This window comes from Pelobates fuscus, chromosome 10 (assembly GCF_036172605.1).
Source record: "Pelobates fuscus isolate aPelFus1 chromosome 10, aPelFus1.pri, whole genome shotgun sequence".
Classification (NCBI taxonomy): domain Eukaryota; kingdom Metazoa; phylum Chordata; class Amphibia; order Anura; family Pelobatidae; genus Pelobates; species Pelobates fuscus.
The window spans coordinates 147,048,959-147,068,502 of record NC_086326.1 but is presented as its reverse complement, the minus strand read 5'-3'; the positions used below and the strand labels follow the sequence as shown (position 1 = coordinate 147,068,502).

The window sequence follows — 19,544 nt, the reverse complement described above, 5'->3', positions numbered from 1 at the left end:
AAGTAACCAGTGGTACTCAGGACTTCAGACGGGTGAGGGTAGAAATTAGATTATTTTTATTGATAAAAAGGTGAACAATCACCATCAATATAAAATAGAAAAAAACTAATTTAGTTATAGCCAGCAAATTGGATGCTGTATCATTTCTCAACAGAATGCCATTAATCTTAATGTTTTAAGTCTTCTCTGTGGATATTCAGAATCATGGCAGTGGATGATTCAGTCTGTCAGAGAGTAAATAATTTCAGGGTGAGAAGGAAAGATTCGAAATAGGCTGCTGGAAAAGCCAACAGTAAAAAGTTAATTACACAGCCTCTCTCCCTGGTAAATTGACTAGACAGAAGGTAGGAGCAAGATAGAGATAAAAAAATCAAAGTGAAAAATCACATGCTGAAAAGGAGCATGTGAAGCAAACTACAGTGCTTATATCAAGTGCCCATTGCCTAAAAAATAATAAATAATAGCAAAAACGCCCGACGCGCGTTTCGGTGCGATGTCAGACGCACCTTCGTCAGAAGAGGAATAGTGACCAATCTCCCTTCGTAGCTGAGAGACACTAAACACACCCCTAACATCCTGGATGGAGTAAAACTTCCTGATGATGTTATTTTATGTAGTTTGGACGTAGAGAGTTTATATAGCTCCATTCCACATGAAGTGGACTTGGCACACCTAAAAGCAGTTTTGGATCTGAGCCAAACTACCTCTAAAAGACACAGCGAATTTGTACAGGATTTAATGCGTTTTATTCTTACGCACAATTACATCATTTTCCATGGATACTACCACAAGGTGAGGGGAATGGCTATGGGGACAGCTTGCGCTCCCTCATATGCCAACCTCCACCTGGGGTGGTGGGAGAAGACTGTTGTGTTTGGGTCTCATCTAGAAAGATATACTACAAACATCAAAATCTGGAAAAGATTTATCGATGATATTCTAATAGTCTGCACCCCTGCACTTTTCAAATAATTCGTTGAGACACTTAATCATAATGATATCAATCTTAAACTCACCTCTGAAATCGGTGGGAGAAAGATCAACTTCTTAGATATCACTATTATGATTACAGATGAAGGACATCTAATGACCACTCTATTCAGGAAACCCACAGCAATGAATAATGTCCTGAACTGGAAGAGCCACCATCCTCTCCCACTTAAAAAAGGTATACCGGTGGGGCAATATCTGCATCTCAGACGGAATTGCTCCACAGTGGAGGATTTTAAGAACAAGGTCAAAATACTTAAACAACAATTTAAAAACAAGGGATATCCAAATAAATGTTTGAAGTATGCATATAAACGCGCACTCTTAATGGACAGAAAAGAGCTGCTGTCAGAGGACACAACCAAGAAAAGTACTCAGACTATTAGATGCATTGGTAATTTTGATTCCGGATGGCACCTAGTGCTCAAGATTATGGGGAGATTCTGGCCCCATCTACATCAAGACCCTTATCTATGTACAGCAATAACTCTGCGAGCTTCGGTGACAGCAAGAAGGGGATGCAATATCAGGGACATTCTAGTCCCCAGCCATCTTAAAACCACCACAAATGGATCTACATGGCTTAAATCACCCGTATTAGGTACTTATCCTTGTGGCAGATGTAAAGCCTGCAGATTCATTCTTAGGCCATCAAAAAAACTCTCAGATTCTACAAATACATACAAACTCAATGGTAAATATTTTTTCAACTGCCAAACAAAAGGCCTTATCTACCTCCTTACATGTTCATGCAAGAAACTATACGTCGGTAAGACCATCCGTAACTTTAAATATGGGATCCATGAACATGTGAATCCGAGAAGACTTATAGATACCCCCATTTAGAAACATTTCAAATTACAGCATGGAGAGCCGTGGAGGACATCCGTTTCTGTGGTATCGAAAAAGTTACACTCCGACCCAGAGGCGGAGACCTAGATATACATAGTTTATATATATAGTTTTTGGATATACAAACTCAAAACTCTCTCACCCGTACGATTGAATTAGGGATTTTCATATACACCATTTATCTCTGAATAGACTGAATCCATCAAGACTGCACATACACTTGAATATAATGTAAATAGTAGCTCTAATTTTATGTATATAGTTTAGTGTAAAAGTATTTTATTGATGGGAGTGCAGATGGGATGCCTGTGTGCAATGGGAGTGCAACTCCCCTTATGAAAAGCTATAGTTGGTACAGCCCAGTCTTCTTGCTACACACACACACCCTCTGACTATAGGAATTGTATATCACAGGCAGGGTGTACATCGCAGGCAGGGTGTACATCGCAGGCAGGGTGTACCTCGCAGGCAGGGTGTATATCAGAGGCAGGGTGTACATCACAGGCACTCTGAGATACCGGGGCCACTCTGACCTTGATTCAACGACATCTGGCTGGCAACACGGAGAACCCTAACCAGTCTGTAGCTGTCCGAGTAGCTAGAGGGCCATTCTGCGTGGACTACCGGCGCCAGAACGATAAGACCGTAACTGACGCGTATCCGATGCCCCGGCTGGACAAACTACTAGACCGTATTGCCAGGAGACAATATCTGACCACTATCGATGTAAGGGATATTGGCAGATTCCCCTGGCCGAGGAGGCTATCCCCAAGTCGCCCTTCATCACCCCCTTCGGCCTCTACCAATTCCGAGTTACGCCGTTCGGGATGAAGAATGCGCCGGCAACCTTTCAACGGATGGTAGGTAGACTTCTCGATGGCTTCCAGGAGTTTACATGCACATACCTGGATGACCTTGAAACCGCATGTTTGACGAACTGAACCTCATCACGTGTTCTTGGAGGGGCTTGCTGGACAGCCTCTTGCCTCAGGACTATGGGCCCTGCAATATACCTTGCCCAATGCATTTGAAAAGGCTCTAGTCATGCAAGTTATGTACTTTTCTACGTCAGACAGAGAGACCGACCGTTAGCCCTGATTCCCTGGAACTGTTTTGGGTATAGGACCATGTGCACGGTCGGTCAAAAATAAGACTTCCGGGGGGCGGGGCCGGACCGCCGAGCCGGCTGGTCGCATGCTAGACCAGCTCCTACAACCTAGCCTTTAAACAGGCGATCTTAAGCACAATTCTTCGCAAAAACTTGCCGGCAACGGTGGCCCTTGGCGGGCAGAGAGCCCTGGGGCCCAGGGCGAGGCTGGCCCTACGGGCTACAGTCCCCTGGACGAGGAAACCTATCCGACCCTTTCTGAGGCCTACTCCAGAGGCGAGCGGGACGGACGGCCGCTGCCCTGCCGCATACTGCTCGGGGCTTGGAGTCGGACCCGCGGGGATGCCGGCCCCGTTCCCCCCCCCTATGGACCGGGGGGGTGATCCCGGTCCACACCTCTGAGACCCAACCTACCAAGCCAGCATCCTGAGTCTCCCACCCGCACTGCAGTCCACATGTCGGGCCCAAGATGGCCGCCAAGCTCCGACCTGCAAACAAGGGAAAGCACTTCCCGCTCAACCAGCTCACGTACGCCGAGACTAATGGCGGAGCACGGAACACCTACCCTGTACTATCCACCTCACCTGGGAGACACGGCTATTAAATCCACCAGGCGTAGGGCAAAGCGACTTGTTCACCGGTGAACCAGCCGTCGGACTCCATGAGAGGGGACCTGCAATGCGATACGACTCCATATACCACACACCGTGCAGAGTGAATCCCGACCGGGCCTACACAAACCCTAGAAAGTTGACCGGGCTCCCTCAAACCGGAAGGGAGAACCCTCAATCAAGCGGCAAAACAAGTCGTAAGAACGTACTCTCACCAGCTCCCGCGAAGGTACGAACCTACAGAGACTTATCCTACTCCAGCACCCGTTAAGAACTGCTTAACCCTCTCTGGACACTCCACAGCTGCACCCAACGCCTGGAGACAAGCATCTGCGCCCCTGAAATGCTTCACCACACGCCGGATTAACCCATCCTGCAATTAAGTTGTTTGTCTTAAATTGTATACTTATTTGGGCCACTGGGCAATATTGTTTTGTCAGGGCAGGGGGGGGGAGAGACTCTGGGACACTCATGTCAATCCTAGCGTGTAGCTAATCGCTTATTGTATTAGTAAACCTGCATGCTCTTACTATTCGTGATAAAACACTGAAACTACTACGCTTAGAATGCATAGAGCCAAATAGACTGGCTAGAGAGTATTATACAACCCCCATACGTTTGGTAGCAACACTAAGTAATATTCGTCTGTCAACTAGATTGCTAACATATACATACATCGTATAACTAAGCATGTTTAACAAAAACAAAAATTTTGTGCAAGTTCCTTATGCCACTGTTTAACGCATCTGTAACAATATGAAAATGAACGCTGTTGTGGCGTATGACAATAATCTGTAATCACCTGCACTACAAAAATAAAGAATTTAAAAAAAAAAAAAAAAAATAAGACTTCCAGGAAATTTCTGAACCTCTAAACTGAGTGATTTTTGGATATGTTGGTCACCCAGATCAGGGCTATCAAGGGATGTAACTTTTGTGGGGTTTTTATGTGTTTTAAGGGTTGTAAAATGTATGTTTTTTTCTGCTTGGAGATAATTGGATTAGATTAGTACAGTTCCTGATTCAATTATCTCCCAGGCACAGAGGAGGAATTATCTGATTTTGTATGGGAGTGTCCTGGACCTGAGAGCCAATGTAATTGTGTGTATGTTTTTACTGTAGTCTAAGGTAGAGTCTGGCATTGCAACCCTATAACTTTACTGTCCTGGCCCGGTAAACAGAACGGGAACGCCGACTGGTTGTCCCGGCAAACTGAGCTGGTGACCACTGACTAGCTTTACCTGGACATCCCCAAGTTAACCCGAAAAGGGTCAAGCCGGGTCTGCCGGAATTAGGTCAAGGGAGGAGTACATGGTCGCTAGCTATTTTCCAGCCAATCCGAGAAGGGGGCGGGAGCGGGAAATACCCAAAGTTGTCTGGAACCATTATCCAGCTAAGGTCAAACCGGCGAACCAGTAAAACTTATACCAGAGCGCTTTTCGGCCAGGACACAATAGAGACCGAGAGGTATCTGTTGATACCAAGCTCTAGATGAAGCCTCACAAGGAACCAGAATGCCTAGGGGTTTTAAAGTTCCCGAGCCGTCATACCCCACCTCTTTGAACTCGAGGCCGGATCAGGCACTAGCTAACTACCACTAAACCTGGGACTTCCATCTAATTCGCGCTAGGTGAATCCGATCCGAGAGCTTTTTGGACAGTTGGGCGCACTCGACAGACCTTTCAGTGGATATTCTTACTGTAAAGAATTATGGTCATTTTATGTATGTTTTCCATACTTTTGTAAAATATGCTCAGTCATGGAGACAATGTATTTTTTAGAATTACTGTATTGGCGTTTTCATGGGTGGGTCGTGGGTGTACCTACTGTACTTATTTTTGTATAAATGTAAGCCATTTAGCTGTAATAAATAATTTCTTCTTAACCCTTCACTAAGCCTCGGCACGTGTTTGGGTGATCCTTCGGTTACCCCTTCTGCCATAGCTATAATCCCTCTGGCTATAATAACTATTCAGCGAGCTAGAATCACTGCCCGTCTGTTCTGGCATTCATTACTCTTTGGGACATTAACTCCCATTAACAGATTGCAACATTGTAGCTTTCCCCAGTTAATTGATTCGCGGGGTGGCCGCCGTTCGGATACCGACCACGCGGCGGCTGCCATCTTGGATTCACTTTTAGCCCAGCAATGTTTGGTCATCGAGTGCCTGGAACTAAATTTGGCTACTCGACGGCACGAACAGCGATGGACTTCCAGACCATTCAGGAACACCGGTCTTTCGGTACTTTCCTTCAAACTGTGCATTCGTGTGTTTTATTGAGAATTCATATTAAAATGTATTTTGTGTGGCGTTCAGCTGATTGTGCTGGGATCTGAGCGGTAATCTACTGAAGTATGCGCTCAGATCCCAGCTATCTACCCATATGTAATTCGGTCCAATAGCACAAATAATGTGCCAGTTACATATTTTTGAGTGAAAAGCCCGGTTCTGCTGTACGGAGGGATAATCCACTTAACAGGATATTCTTTGGGAGTATCCCTCTCGTACAGCAGTGCATGGTGGGAAAAATGTCCTGTATGTTCAGTTCCCCATGTAGTCCCCTACTGTATAACCCTTGTAAAATGATTAAGGAAACCCCTTGCATGGGGAACCACATAAATACTGGAGCTTGTGAATAAAAACCTCAGTTGACTCCCAGAACTGTGTTTCGTCCGGTTACTGGGGGATTTGGAATATTGCCTTCATTCAGCGCTTTTCTTGGATTACTTTCTTTTACCAGCGGAGATATTGGGATTTAATATTGCAGCTCCGCTACAAATATATAGAGAGAAGCAACATCGCGTTTACTAGATTATGACTCCTCCCATTTAATAATCTCTCATAATTATATCTGAAGTATCCATTAAAGGAACACTATAGTCCCCTAAATTACTTTAGCTAAATAAAGCAGTTTTAGTGTATAGATCATTCCCCTGCAATTTCACTGCTCAATTCTCTGCCATTTAGGAGTTAAATCACTTTGTTTCTGTTTATGCAGCCCTAGCCACACCTCCCCTGGCTATGATTGACAGAGCCTGCATGAACAAAAAAACTGGTTTCACTTTCAGATGTAATTTACCTTAAATAATTGTATCTCAATCTCTAAGTTGAACTTTAATCACATACAGGAGGCTCTTGCAGGGTCTAGCAAGCTATTAACATAGCAGGGGATAAGAAAATCTTAATTAAACAGAACTTGCAATAAAGAAAGCCTAAATAGGGCTCTCTTTACAGGAAGTGTTTATGGAAGGCTGTGCAAGTCACATGCAGGGAGGTGTGACTAGGGTTCATAAACAAAGGGATTTAACTCCTAAATGGCAGAGGACTGAGCAGTGAGGCTGCAGGGGCATGTTCTATACACCAAAACTGCTTCATTAAGCTAAAGTTGTGCAGGTGACTATAGTGTCCCTTTAAATATGACACCATTTCGTTAACAAGGTCTACTTCTGTAGATGAAACATTTGGGAAGTATTTCAAACAGTATTGAATTATTTGAAAATCCAAATTATTTGATATCCAAAAATATGAAATCACTTGTAATATCGATCTCAATTTAATATTGTTGAATTAGCTTTCCATCAAGGACTCAATTTAACCCCTTAAGGTCACATGACATGTGTGACATGTCATGATTCCCTTTTATTCCAGAAGTTTGGTCCTTAAGGGGTTAATCATCTTTTTAAATGATTCAATACGGTTCGAAATACTTTCCAAATAGTTAATCTACAGAAGTCAATCATTAATGTAAATGGGAATTTTTATAGATAAATCTTTTGAAAAGGATTGAAATCTCCAGTTATTTGTAAGTGTAAAGGGATATGGGATAGTGAGCAGGTAACCTTATTTTTTGTGCTTTTGTTTTATGTATTTCTTAAAGAAACACTCCAGGCAAATAAATCAAGACTGTGACAAAAGCACCGTCATCACTGGAAATTGGAGAGGTCTGCTTGCCAGCCTCTTGCCCTGTGACTATGGCCCCTGGGGTGTATTGCCCTTTACGAGCACTATTTCAAACTTTGGAAGTGGTCGAAGGAGAACTTTGAACCACCGAACAGCCGGACTACACACAAGTGGAGTTTGCAACTTATTTACCTCCCAGGTTGGGAGTTAAAGGGACACACCAGGCACCCAGACCACTTCTGCCCATTGGAGTGGTCTGGGTGCCAACTCCCACTACCCTTAACCCTGCAACTGTAAATATTGCAGTTTTTTTAATAAACTGAAATAATTATCTTGCAGGGTTTACTCCACCTCTGTCTACTAGAGGGCACTTCCAGGATCATAGCACAGGTTTGTGCTAGAGCGTCGCTGGACGTCCTCAGGCTATGTGAGGACCTCCAGCGTTGCTCAATTTCCCATAGGAAAGCATTTTCAATGCTTCCCTATGGAGAGCTCTAATGCATTAGGTCTCCTCGGCGGGCGGGATCAGTCTCGCCCACTGGCTGACGTAAGGAAGAGGAGGAGTGTCCCTTTAACCGCAGGCAAATTGACGTATGGCTGGGTGGCCGCCATTCGTATAGTTGAACACGTGGTGGCAGCTATCTTGTTTTATCCATTTTTATTAAGGTCAGAACAGTTTTCCCCCACGGGATGAAACACAAACATTGCATACAAAATGGGAAACAGATACGATTATGCATTGTTTCTAACTACCCCCCCCCCCCAACTCTTATTTCGCCTCTGTTTTTGTTTTCTGTACACCTTTTTCAGACTTAGCACATAACTTGCAAACAATACGTAAGGTGTTATACATACAATCAATAGATAGTTGCGTATATTTATAACAATGAGAATAGTGAGGCATATCCAGCATATATAGGATCTCTTTGGGACTGTATGTCCCTGAAGTCTCAGAGTGCTCCAAGCGGTGGTGGTAGTATTTGTCCCACCCCTCTGCCTATGAGGGATGTGATGAGATAGTATCATGGTCCTCGGCCTAAGTGGCCCGTCTCAGGGAGTTATCAAGTTGTAGTCAGGTGCCGCAGTTTCCAAGATGGGTGTGTTGAGTTGGGTGAGGATTGGTTGAGGAGGTAAAAAAAGATGAGAGAGAAGAGGGAAAGGCGGATGATAAGTGGCTTAACCCCATAAGGACACATGACATGTGTGACATGTCATGATTCCCTTTTATTCCACAAGTTTGGTCCTTAAGGGGTTGAATATCGCCTTTGTGTAATATTGTTTGGATTATGTTTTCTTTGTCATTTTGGCTTTGTATAAAACTAGGAACACTAACAGTATTATTTACCGTTGGAATGTAAACTGAATATGAAGGGAATTTCAAATTTAACACCAGAGTGGCTAAACTGAAAGAATAACGAATTTAACAGAAATTTTCCACTTCAGCCATTTTGAACTTTAAGTTGAAATTAACTTTGAATTCCCCTTGAATTCTCACTTGACTCATTAACCCCGAAAATCTGCTATTCTGTGTGAATCCTCTGATGTCTAAAACCCCTTAAAATTATGAATATGTTCTTAGCAAAAGAGTTAATTCTTTGTGAATCCTCATAAGTTTTTTTAATCCTTGGCATTTAAGCAAATCATTTCCCACAATCAGAATCAGAAGTATTTCTATCGTTTATGAATCTTCTGATGTCTCTTAAGATTTGAAAGGTCAGTAAAAAATTTCCCACATTCTGAACATGAAAATGGTTTCTCTCCTGTGTGTAACCTAAAATGTTTCCTAAGCTCTGACATTTGAGCGAAGCATTTCTCACATTCAGAACAAGAAATTGGTTTTTCTCCTGTGTGAATCCTCTGATGTGATTTAAGATCTGACATGCGAGTGAAACATTTCTCACATTCTGAACATGAGAAAGGTTTTTCTCCTGTGTGAATCTTCTGATGATGCTTAAGAGTTGAAGGGTGAGTGAAACATTTCCCACATTCTGAACATGAAAATGGTTTCTCTCCTGTGTGAATCCTCATATGTCTCTTGAGATCCGAAGTTTGAGCAAAATATTTCCCACATTCAGAACAAGACATTATCTTCTCTCCTTTGGGGGCGCTCTTATGTCTCATAAAATATGAGTTCTGACTAAAACACTCACGTCCAATGTAATCAGCACTGGTCAATTTGTTTCCTTTGTGGACACTCTGATCCATCTCTGAATTGGTAGACAAAACTTTAGCACCATCATAGCAGCTACTATTCTCTTTGTTTTGTATTCCAGTATGGCAAGTAGGGGTAAGAAGGTCTAAGGTGGTGAAATGTCCATCCTCATATGATGCAGATTCCTCCCTAATAAGAGTAGATGAATATTCTGTCTGTGTATGTTCTGTGGGTGCGTAATTGTCTATGTCGCTGAGATTTTCTTCTTTGTATGATAAGGATTCATTATTTGATGTATAGTCCATCGGTTTATCTCCTGTGGGTGTATAAACCTTGATACTGGAGAGAGTGCTGATTTCACAGGAGGCTGATTCTTTGTTAATAAGGTCAGGTGGATATTCTGCCTGTGTATGATCTGTGTGTACATAAATATTAGTGTTATTAAGAATTTCTCTCTCATTTGATGCCGAATTACACTTTGATGTATAGTCCATTTTTATACCCAACTTGGTTGTATAAATAGCAGATTGAACACTTGCTTTTTCTTCAGACGAGTCGGATTCCTCCTTAATATGAGTAAATGGATATTCAGTCTGCAAATATTGTATGGGTGTATAAATGCCTGTGTCTGGGAGATGCCTTTCCTCATACGAGTCTGCTTCCTCCTTGATATAAGTAGATGGATATTCTATCTGTGCATCTTCTGTGGGTGTATAAATGTCTGTGTCTGGGAGATGCCTTTCCTCATACGAGTCTGATTCCTCCTTAATATGAGGAGATGGATCTTCAGTCAGTATATGTTCTATGGGCGTATTAATGTATCTGAGATTTGCTTCCTCGGATTCTGTAGTTTCATGACTCAAAGATTTACTGCTTGATGTACTGACTGCAACACAGCTCATGTTTTGATTAATTGTTCTCTTATTATCTTCGGTTGTAAAATCCTGAGAAGAAACTGAAGTGTAATATTCTCCATTTTCATTTCTGTGTGTGGAACCAACTGTTGGAAAGAAAATACTCACAATTAGGACATTTTGTTAACCGACATCCTAAAAGGCAGAGATCTAGAGGTCTAGGTGGTTTTTTAACTTGATGTTCTCTCTCCCGTGTTGTTTTATTATTATTATTGTACTGGGAGTTATAATGCGCCACAATGGAGTAGTAAATGAAAAATCGGTACAATAACATGCAATAAAGACATTAGGCAGAAAGAAAAAAAATGCACCCGCGGTCTAATAATCTGAGACTGAGTTTACTGAAAAGAATACCCAAGGAGACTCAATAAGAAAAACAACTACGTTATTGTTGTATTTTTGGTCAATAGACCCTGCAGTCTGACATACGTAAACACTGCCGTTGATTAAAAAGAGCATTTTTTACAGTGGCTGTCAGACTGTCAATCACACAACGATTAGAAACACTACCTTCTGAAGATTCACCATACTAGAAAGTCTTTACATTTGGCATTGCAATGCTTCATATACAGAAGTAATGGATTCAATTTCACCCGGCAGAGTATCAGAGGGAGAGCTCTCACCAGAGAGTTCTAAAGTCATAATCTCAGATTGGAGTGGTTAAAGGAACACTATAGTGTCAGGAATACAAACGTACATTCCTGAGACTAGATGAGCCAGAAGGGCTTCTACTCCAGTAAGCCTCCATTTTCCAATGGAAGCTTACACAAGGCTTCATGAGCTATCAAGAGAGAATAGGACTGAACTGGTAGCTACTCACTTGCCATCAGGATTCACAGATACTTCAGAGAACAGCCTAACTAAACGAGGGGACTAACAAAGGCTAGGTGGCCATCACATGTGGACATTACTTCTCTGTAATCCATGCAAAATATACACCAGTGTGTAATCCCTGTACAAATGTCACACTGTGTACTTGTTTCCAGCTATTTAATAATGTAAGTGAATATGATATCTGCTCTACAGTCAAACACATTGCTGATTAAACATTGTCTCACCCAAGGAGATGATGGGGTGGTGACTCTCCATCATCACTTCCTTGTAAGTTTCCTTTTTCCCTTTTAAATGCTTCCAAACCTACAAAAAATAACAGACAGTGAGATCCCAACATCTTTATCCAGTCACCATCCAGACACATCCCTTGGTTTTACTCTATGATGTCCCATTCCCAGCAGCCTCACCTCTCCAGTCAGCAGGTGGATGATCTGATTGGTCAGTTCCAGGATGTTCTGCTCATCGTTTCCCTCATGTATCAGTGAGTGAGGTGAACACACCGTGCTGGAGCTCTGGGTCTGGCAGGATCCTCTTAACACACAGGGACTGCTTCTCTGTATTGTAGGATCGTCAGATCTCTTCACAACAATGTAATCCTGTACATAAAGAAACATGTATTAAAGGATCTCTCCTATAAGCCTATACTTCACTCGTTACACAGAACGTCACTTTGTTACCTTGGAGTTATTTATAAAGCGGTTTCACTATCTTTTTCCTGGAGGGGGCATCACCTTAATCCTGCTAGTATGTGCTTCTACCACCCACCTCTGTCACTGCTACCCCTGTCTGTGTGTGCGATGCCGGCCTTCTCCATCATAAAGTCCTGTATAGTGCACAGGGCTGAGAAATGCTATGCTAGGGCTACCTGTTTATAATCAGGTCTTATAATCATCACAATCCCCACATTTACACTGTGACTGAACTGTATCTCAATTAAACAGCTGCCACTGTCAATGTAACCACTGATAACATAACAATACACCACACACGGCCGCTATCACGTAATCTACTAACACAGACAGACAAAATATTTTTTTTTGCCTGGGTAACCTTGTAGCAGATACAGAAGGACAGATCCCTGGCTTGGGACCCAGATCTATTCTGCCCAGTGCTGGTCTTTCTTTTAAGGACTACCCACTAGTAGTGCCAATGATCTACCAGAGAGATAGAGAGCTTCCACAGACATTACCCCACAATTATCAGCCAGACACCTAGTGGAGAACAGTAATGTACACTTTATTTAGTCACACATTTCTTTCTCTGTACAGTAAACACACGTCAACCAATTCAAAGAGAGTAGGCAATGGTAGGCTTCTAGCACTTGACGTGTATAAATTGAATGAAGAAGGCAGCTTGAACACCCCAAATCGGAGTCTCTCTTCTTCAAGGTAGGATATGTAAAGGAGGGAGTAGTGCCTTTCTCACAATTGAAGATTTTTCAAGGTGCTACTCCCTCCTTTATGTGTATAAAGGTCAACCAACAGCAGTATGGGCTTGGGATAGCAATCAAACGAAGACGTTTAATTAAATTACATCCAGTGTGAATGGAGCACTGTGTTTTCAAGGAAGGGCTGGGAAAGGCAGTAACAAGGACTGTGCACCACAAGGGAGACTTAACCCCTTAAGGACCAAACTTCTGGAATAAAATGGAATAATGACGTGTCACACACGTCATGTGTCCTTAAGGGGTTAAAAGGGACCAAAACAACTTTATCCGAATGAAGCAGTTGTGGTGTATAGATCATGCCCCTGAAGTCTCACTGCTAAATTCTCTGCCATTTAGGAGTTAAAATCACTTTTGTTTCTGTTTATGTAGCCCTAGCCACACCTCCCTTGACTGTGACTGACACAACCTGCATGGAAATAAAATGGTTTCAGTCATTGGTGTATTTAGGATCTGTGCTGCCTTAGGCATGATGGAACTCGGGCACCCCTTAATTTACATTTGTCACACCCCTTCCTGCCGAAGCCACACCTGTTCCTGTTAAAGACTAACAGATTAACAAATCTGATTTGATACAATCTGACTGCCACACACAACTACTGGTTCACTCACAGAAACACACTGACAGGTATGCACACACTCACTGACATGCACACAATGATGCAGACACACACACACACACATACACTGACAGACATACATAATCACTCAGACACACACACAAACTCACAAGCTCTCTCACACACACACACACACACACACACACATTAACTGAAAGATGGGACAGCGTCACTTACAACTACCATAATCATTCTCTTGAGGTTTGTGTTATAACAAAGGAGAAAGTGTGTAGTTGCTGTGACATTCCCAGAATCCCTCACCTCTCCAGTCAGCAGGTAGTTGACCTCCAGGGTCAGATCCAGGAACCTCTCGGTCATCTGATTCCTGTTTGTGTTTGTCATCATTAAGCCAATCAGGCAGCCTGAGAACAGACTCTGGGGTTGTGGACAGGAATTATAATATGCTGTGACTCAGGGGTCAAGTCCTGGGGAAAAAAGTGTGGGAACTCACCCAAGATTCCCGCCCCTCCCCCTTAAAAAATTTTTTTTTACACTCCTATGCAAATAGTGCAGTGTGTGTATAATTAATGTAGTGTGTTTGTAGTGAATGCAGAGTATGAATAATAAATGCAGTGTGTTTGTAGTGAGTGCTGTGTGTAATACATGTAGTGTGTTTGTAGTGAGTGCAGAGTGTGTATAATGAATGTAGTGTTTGTGTTGTGAGTGCAGTGTGTGTATAATGAATGCAGTGTGTTTGTAGTGAGTGCAGTGTGTATAATGAATGCAGTGTGTTTGTAGTGCGTGCAGATTGTGTATAATGAATGCAGTGTGTTTGTAGTGCGTGCAGATTGTGTATAATAAATGTAGTGTGTTTGTAGTGAGTGCAGAGTGTGTATAATGAATGTAGTGTATTTGTAGTGAGTGCAGTGTGTTTGTAGTGAGTGCATAATGTGTATAATGAATGTAGTGTGTGTAGTAAGTGCAGTGTGTACAATGAATGTAGTGTGTTTGTAGTGAGTGCAGAGTGTGTATAATGAATGTAGTGCGTTTGTAGTGAGTGCAGAGTGTGTATAATGAATGCAGTGCGTTTGTAGTGAGTGCAGAGTGTGTATAATGAATGCAGTGTGTTTGTAGTGAGTGCATAGTGTGTATAATTAATGTAGTGTGTTTGTAGTGAGTGCATAATGTGTATAATGAATGTAGTGTGTGTAGTAAGTGCAGTGTGTATAATGAATGTAGTGTGTTTGCAGTGAGTGCAAAGTGTGTATAGTGAATGTAGTGTGTGTGTGTGTGTGTAGTGAGTGCAGTGTGTATAGTGAATGTAGTGTGTTTGTAGTGAGTGCAGAGTGTGTATAAGGAATGCAGAGTGTGTATAGTGAATCTAGTGTGTTTGTAATGAGTGCAGAGTGTGTATAATGAATGTAGTGTGTTTGTAATTAGTGCAGATTGTGTATAATGAATGCAGTGTGTGTGTGTGCTGGATGATGTGTGTGTGCGTGTGCTGGATGGTGTGTGTGCGTGTGTGCTGGATGGTGTGTGTGCGTGTGTGAGTGTTGGATGATGTGTGTGCGTGTGTGAGTGTTGGATGATGTGTGTGTGTTGGATTATTTGTGTGTGTGTGTGTTGGATTATGTGTGAGTGTGTTGGATGATGTGTGAGTGTGTTGGATTATGTGTGTGTGTGTGCTGGATGATGTGTGAGTGTGTTGGATTATGTGTGTGTGTGTGCTGGATGATGTGTGTGTGTGTGTGCGCGCTGGATGATGATGTGTGTGTGCGCGCTGGATGATGATGTGTGTGTGCGCGCTGGATGATGATGTGTGTGTGCGCGCTGGATGATGATGTGTGTGTGCGCGCTGGATGATGATGTGTGTGTGCGCGCTGGATGATGATGTGTGTGTGCGCGCTGGATGATGATGTGTGTGTGCGTACTGGATGATGTGTGTGTGTGTGTGCGTGTGCTGGATGATGTGTGTGTGTGTGTGCTGGATGGTGTGTGTGTGTGTGTGTTGGATGATGTGTGTGTGTGTTGGATGATGTGTGTGTGTGTGTGTGTGTTGGATGATGTGTGTGTGTGTGTGTGTGTGTGTGTGTGTGTGTTGGATGATGTGTGTGTGTGTGTGTGTGTGTGTGCAGGATGAAGTGTGTGTGTGTGTGTGCAGGATGATGGGGAGGGGAGTCCTGCAGGACCTGCCCTGCTACCTGCACACAGGTCCCATCACACGCTGTGTTTCCTCTCCAGCTCTAACTCTCGCGAGACTCGCCTGTGCGGAGCGTTGCCATGGTAACCCGTGGCAACGCTCTCACAGCCGCGGGTCTCGCGAGAGTTAGAGCTGGAGAGGAAACACAGCGTGTGATGGGACCTGTGTGCAGGTAGCAGGGCAGGTCCTGCAGGACTGGGAACGGAAACGGCGTTCCTGCTTTGGAAAAAGTGCAGGAACGCCGTTCCCATGCGTTCCTGCAGGACTCGAGCCCTGCTGTGACTGTAAATTAGAGATATAGTTTATTTCAATACACGCTATATTTACCCCATACATTATATACACAGTATATACAGGGGGTGTATATTTACCCCATACATTATATACACAGTATATACAGGGGGTGTATATTTACCCCATACATTATATACACAGTATATACAGGGGGTGTATATTTACCCCATACATTATATACACAGTATATACAGGGGGTGTATATTTACCCCATACATTATATACACAGGATATACAGGGGGTGTATATTTACCCCATACATTATATACACAGGATATACAGGGGGTGTATATTTACCCCCATACATTATACACACAGTATATACAGGGGGTGTATATTTACCCCATACATTATACACACAGTATATACAGGGGGTGTATATTTACCCCATACATTATACACACAGTATATACAGGGGGTGTATATTTACCCCATACATTATACACACAGTATATACAAGGGGTGTATATTTACCCCCATACATTATATACACAGTATATACAGGGGGGTGTATATTTACCCCATACATTATATAAACAGTATATACGGGGGGGAGTATATTTACCCCATACATTATATAAACAGTATATACGGGGGGGATATTTACCCCATACATTATATACACAGTATATACAGGGGGGTGTATATTTACCCCATACATTATATACAAAGTATATAGAGGGGGTGTATAATTACCCCATACATTATATACACAGTATATAGAGGGGGTGTATATTTACCCCATACATTATATACACAGTATATAGAGGGGGTGTATATTTACCCCATACATTATATACACAGTATATACACAGTATATACAGGGGGTGTATATTTACACCATACATTATATACACAGTGTAAGGAAACCAAGTTTAGCCAAACCGCGTTCGGTAGTTTCCCCCCGAAAGGTCAGAGTCTAAGGTAGTGCGAGTTTGATTCTATAGTTACAGGAAACGAAATCCATACGAAATAAAACAGCTGCATAAGATAATTCCCTTGTTACAGCATACGAATTCCAAATAACAGTCAGAGTCCAGGTTCAGGATACAAGTAGAACTAACGTTTATTCACACACATGGCTTTTTATGCAGGTCCCCATGCAAGGGGACATCCCACAGGGAGGAGTAACATTTATCCAATCCCGAACAGTAAAAATATAAAACACACCCAATACAAACAGGCAGTTCCCTCCCCTAGTCCTGGAGATAATCAGGTCTGATATAGTAACAACCTAATTATCTCCAGGCTGAAAATTCACTATTTTCCCCACTTCCTGGAACACCCCTTTATACCTGGGGTATCCCCACAAATACTATATCCCCTGATAGCCCCGATCCGGGTGACCAACATATCCAAATTTCACCCGGATCGGTTCAGGGGTTCGCAAAAAGTATGGAAGTCCTTTGTGACCGGTTCACTGTGGGCGGACTGCCCAAAATAGTTCCAGAGGTTCGTGTGGTTTTGCCGGTCACTTCAGAAAAAGGGAAAAAATGCATAAAAGTACCGAATGAATTCCCCTGGCTCCTAGCAGCGATTGTTCCCCTCATTCGTGTGCATATTTGTACCGAATAGCGCTCTTCTAGCTAATCGGTATCACTAGTTCCAGCGTTCGTATGATTGGGACCGGTGTTTGGGAAGTCGAGTGTCCGATTTTAGTTCCAGACACTCGACGACCAAGTCCCGCTGCCTTTGTTTGATGAAAAAAAAGATGGCCGCGGTTTTCTCTGCCACGTGGCGTTCGACAGTACGAACGCTGACCGCACACAGAGGGTGAAAGTGATGCCGGCTTTGAAGTTAAGTGAGCCAGGGGTGGTCTCTGTTCGGCAGTCCCATCTGCCGAATGAAAAATACACAAAAAAGCAAGAACTATGCAACAAAATATCGAATAATATAGTCATTTCTTCACACTGCTCCCCTATAAGTCCATAGGTCGGCATACCCGCCTAGACCCTGTCGGGTTGGCTTGGGGATGTCCGAGAAAAGTAGCGGTTTAGGAGTCCAGTTCGGTCTGGCGTGACAGGCCATCCGCATTACCATTTTGTTTTCCGGGCCGGTACTGCATAGTGAAATTATAAGGTTGAAGGGCTAGGCTCCACCGTAATAGCCTGGGATTGTCTCCAGCTACCCGGTTAAGCCATACCAGGGGGTTGTGGTCCGTCATAAGGGTAAATGCCCGCCCATACAAATAGGGCTGTAGCTTCTTGAGTGCCCACACGAGGGCCAAGCATTCTTTTTCTACGGTGGCATAACTGACTTCTCGGGGTAACAGTTTACGGCTGAGGTATGCCACCGGGTGTTCCATGCCGTCTGTGCCCACTTGGCTTAGCACGGCTCCCAGTCCGAACATGGAGGCATCTGTGTGTACAAGAAATTGTTTAGTGTAGTCGGGTGCTGCCAACACAGGAGCCTCACTCAATGCCGCTTTAAGCTTCTGGAAAGCGTCCGTGCACTCTGGGGTCCAGGAAACCTGTTTGGGGAGGGCCTTTTTGGTAAGGTCGGTGAGGGGTTTGGCCAGGGCGCTGTACTCTGGGACAAACTTTCTATAATAACCGGCCGTCCCTAAGAAAGCTAGTACCTGGGTTTTGGTCCGAGGTTGGGGCCAGTTCGCTATGGCCTCTACCTTAGCTGGCTCTGGACGCTGTCTACCGGAGCCCACCCTGTGGCCGAGATACTGTACCTCGGCCAGACCTACGTGACATTTGTCGGGTTTTAACGTGAGCCCTGCGAGGTGGATTCGTTGGAGTACCCTGGACACATGGCCCAGGTGGTCTCCCCATGTGCGGCTGTAGACGGCAATATCGTCTAGATACGCGCATGCGAAGTCCTGAAATCCCTCCAGGAGCCGATCGGCCATCCTCTGAAAGGTAGCCGGGGCATTCTTCATCCCAAAGGGCATAACCTTGAATTGGTATAGCCCGAAAGGGGTGACGAATGCCGACTTGGGGATGGCCGCAGGCTCCAAGGGGATCTGCCAATAACCTTTGCACAGGTCCAGGGTAGTCAAGTAGTTCCCCCCCGCCATACGGTCTAAGAGCTCATCTATTCTGGGCATGGGGTAGGCGTCGGTTATGGTACGATCGTTAAGCCTCCGTTAGTCTACACAGAAGCGCGTGGTGCCGTCGCGCTTCGGTACTAGTACTACCGGGGAGGCCCAAGGACTTTGCGAGGGTTCTATTACCCCTAACTGTAACATATCCCTTAACTCGGTGAGCATACTCTCCCGCACTGCTTCCGGGATCCGATATGGCTGTTGCCGCAGTGGCGTCTCTCCCTGGGTTTCCACGCGGTGTACCGCAGCGGAGGTATAGCCTGGGGTGGCTGAAAACATCTCTTGGTATCTCTGCAGCAGTTGCGTGGCCTCACCCTTCTCTAGGGGGTTTAAATTTTGACCCAAACTTACTTGGTCAATAGTACAGGGAGCGGTGTCTAGTAAATCGGGGAGGGGTAGTCCCTCACTATCTTCTGTGGCGGGGGCACACACGGCGCCCACATCCTCTGTTCTCTCAAAGTATGGTTTGAGCATATTCACATGGAAGGCTTTGGTCAGCCTTTCATCTGAGCATTTGCTCACGATGTAGGTGGTCTCGCTAACCCGTTCTACTACCTTAAACGGTCCCTGCCATGCGGCTTGTAGCTTATCCTTTTTAACTGGCCTCAAAGCTAACACCTTCTGCCCTAAG

At 43.9% G+C, this 19,544-nt stretch overlaps 2 protein-coding genes across 2 annotated transcripts in view; both read right to left on the bottom strand.

Annotated features, from left to right (window-relative positions):
- The window catches only part of LOC134574851 (oocyte zinc finger protein XlCOF22-like), a 132,185-nt gene extending 118,416 nt beyond the window's left edge, over positions 1 to 13,769 (bottom strand). Inside the window, exons 1-3 of the mRNA XM_063433906.1 lie at positions 13,689 to 13,769; positions 11,771 to 11,959; positions 11,588 to 11,666 (exon numbers count right to left, since the gene is read on the bottom strand). Coding sequence (XP_063289976.1) covers positions 11,588 to 11,666; positions 11,771 to 11,959; positions 13,689 to 13,769 — 349 coding nt within the window. The remainder of the gene's footprint in view (positions 1 to 11,587; positions 11,667 to 11,770; positions 11,960 to 13,688) is intronic.
- LOC134575261 (gastrula zinc finger protein XlCGF48.2-like) lies at positions 8,825 to 13,834 on the bottom strand. The gene is made up of 2 exons (XM_063434523.1): positions 13,689 to 13,834; positions 8,825 to 10,615 (listed from the first exon to the last, which is right to left on the bottom strand). Exon 2 carries the CDS (start codon positions 10,515 to 10,517, stop codon positions 9,135 to 9,137), a length of 1,383 nt encoding a protein of 460 aa, XP_063290593.1. The 5' UTR covers positions 10,518 to 10,615; positions 13,689 to 13,834; the 3' UTR covers positions 8,825 to 9,134.
- Between the last annotated feature and the right edge of the window lie 5,710 nt (positions 13,835 to 19,544).

Bases quoted from the DNA above. Each gene is read 5' to 3' on its own strand.
- LOC134575261 (XM_063434523.1), bottom strand. From the start codon at position 10,517: ATGAGCTGTGTTGCAGTCAGTACATCAAGCAGTAAATCTTTGAGTCAT.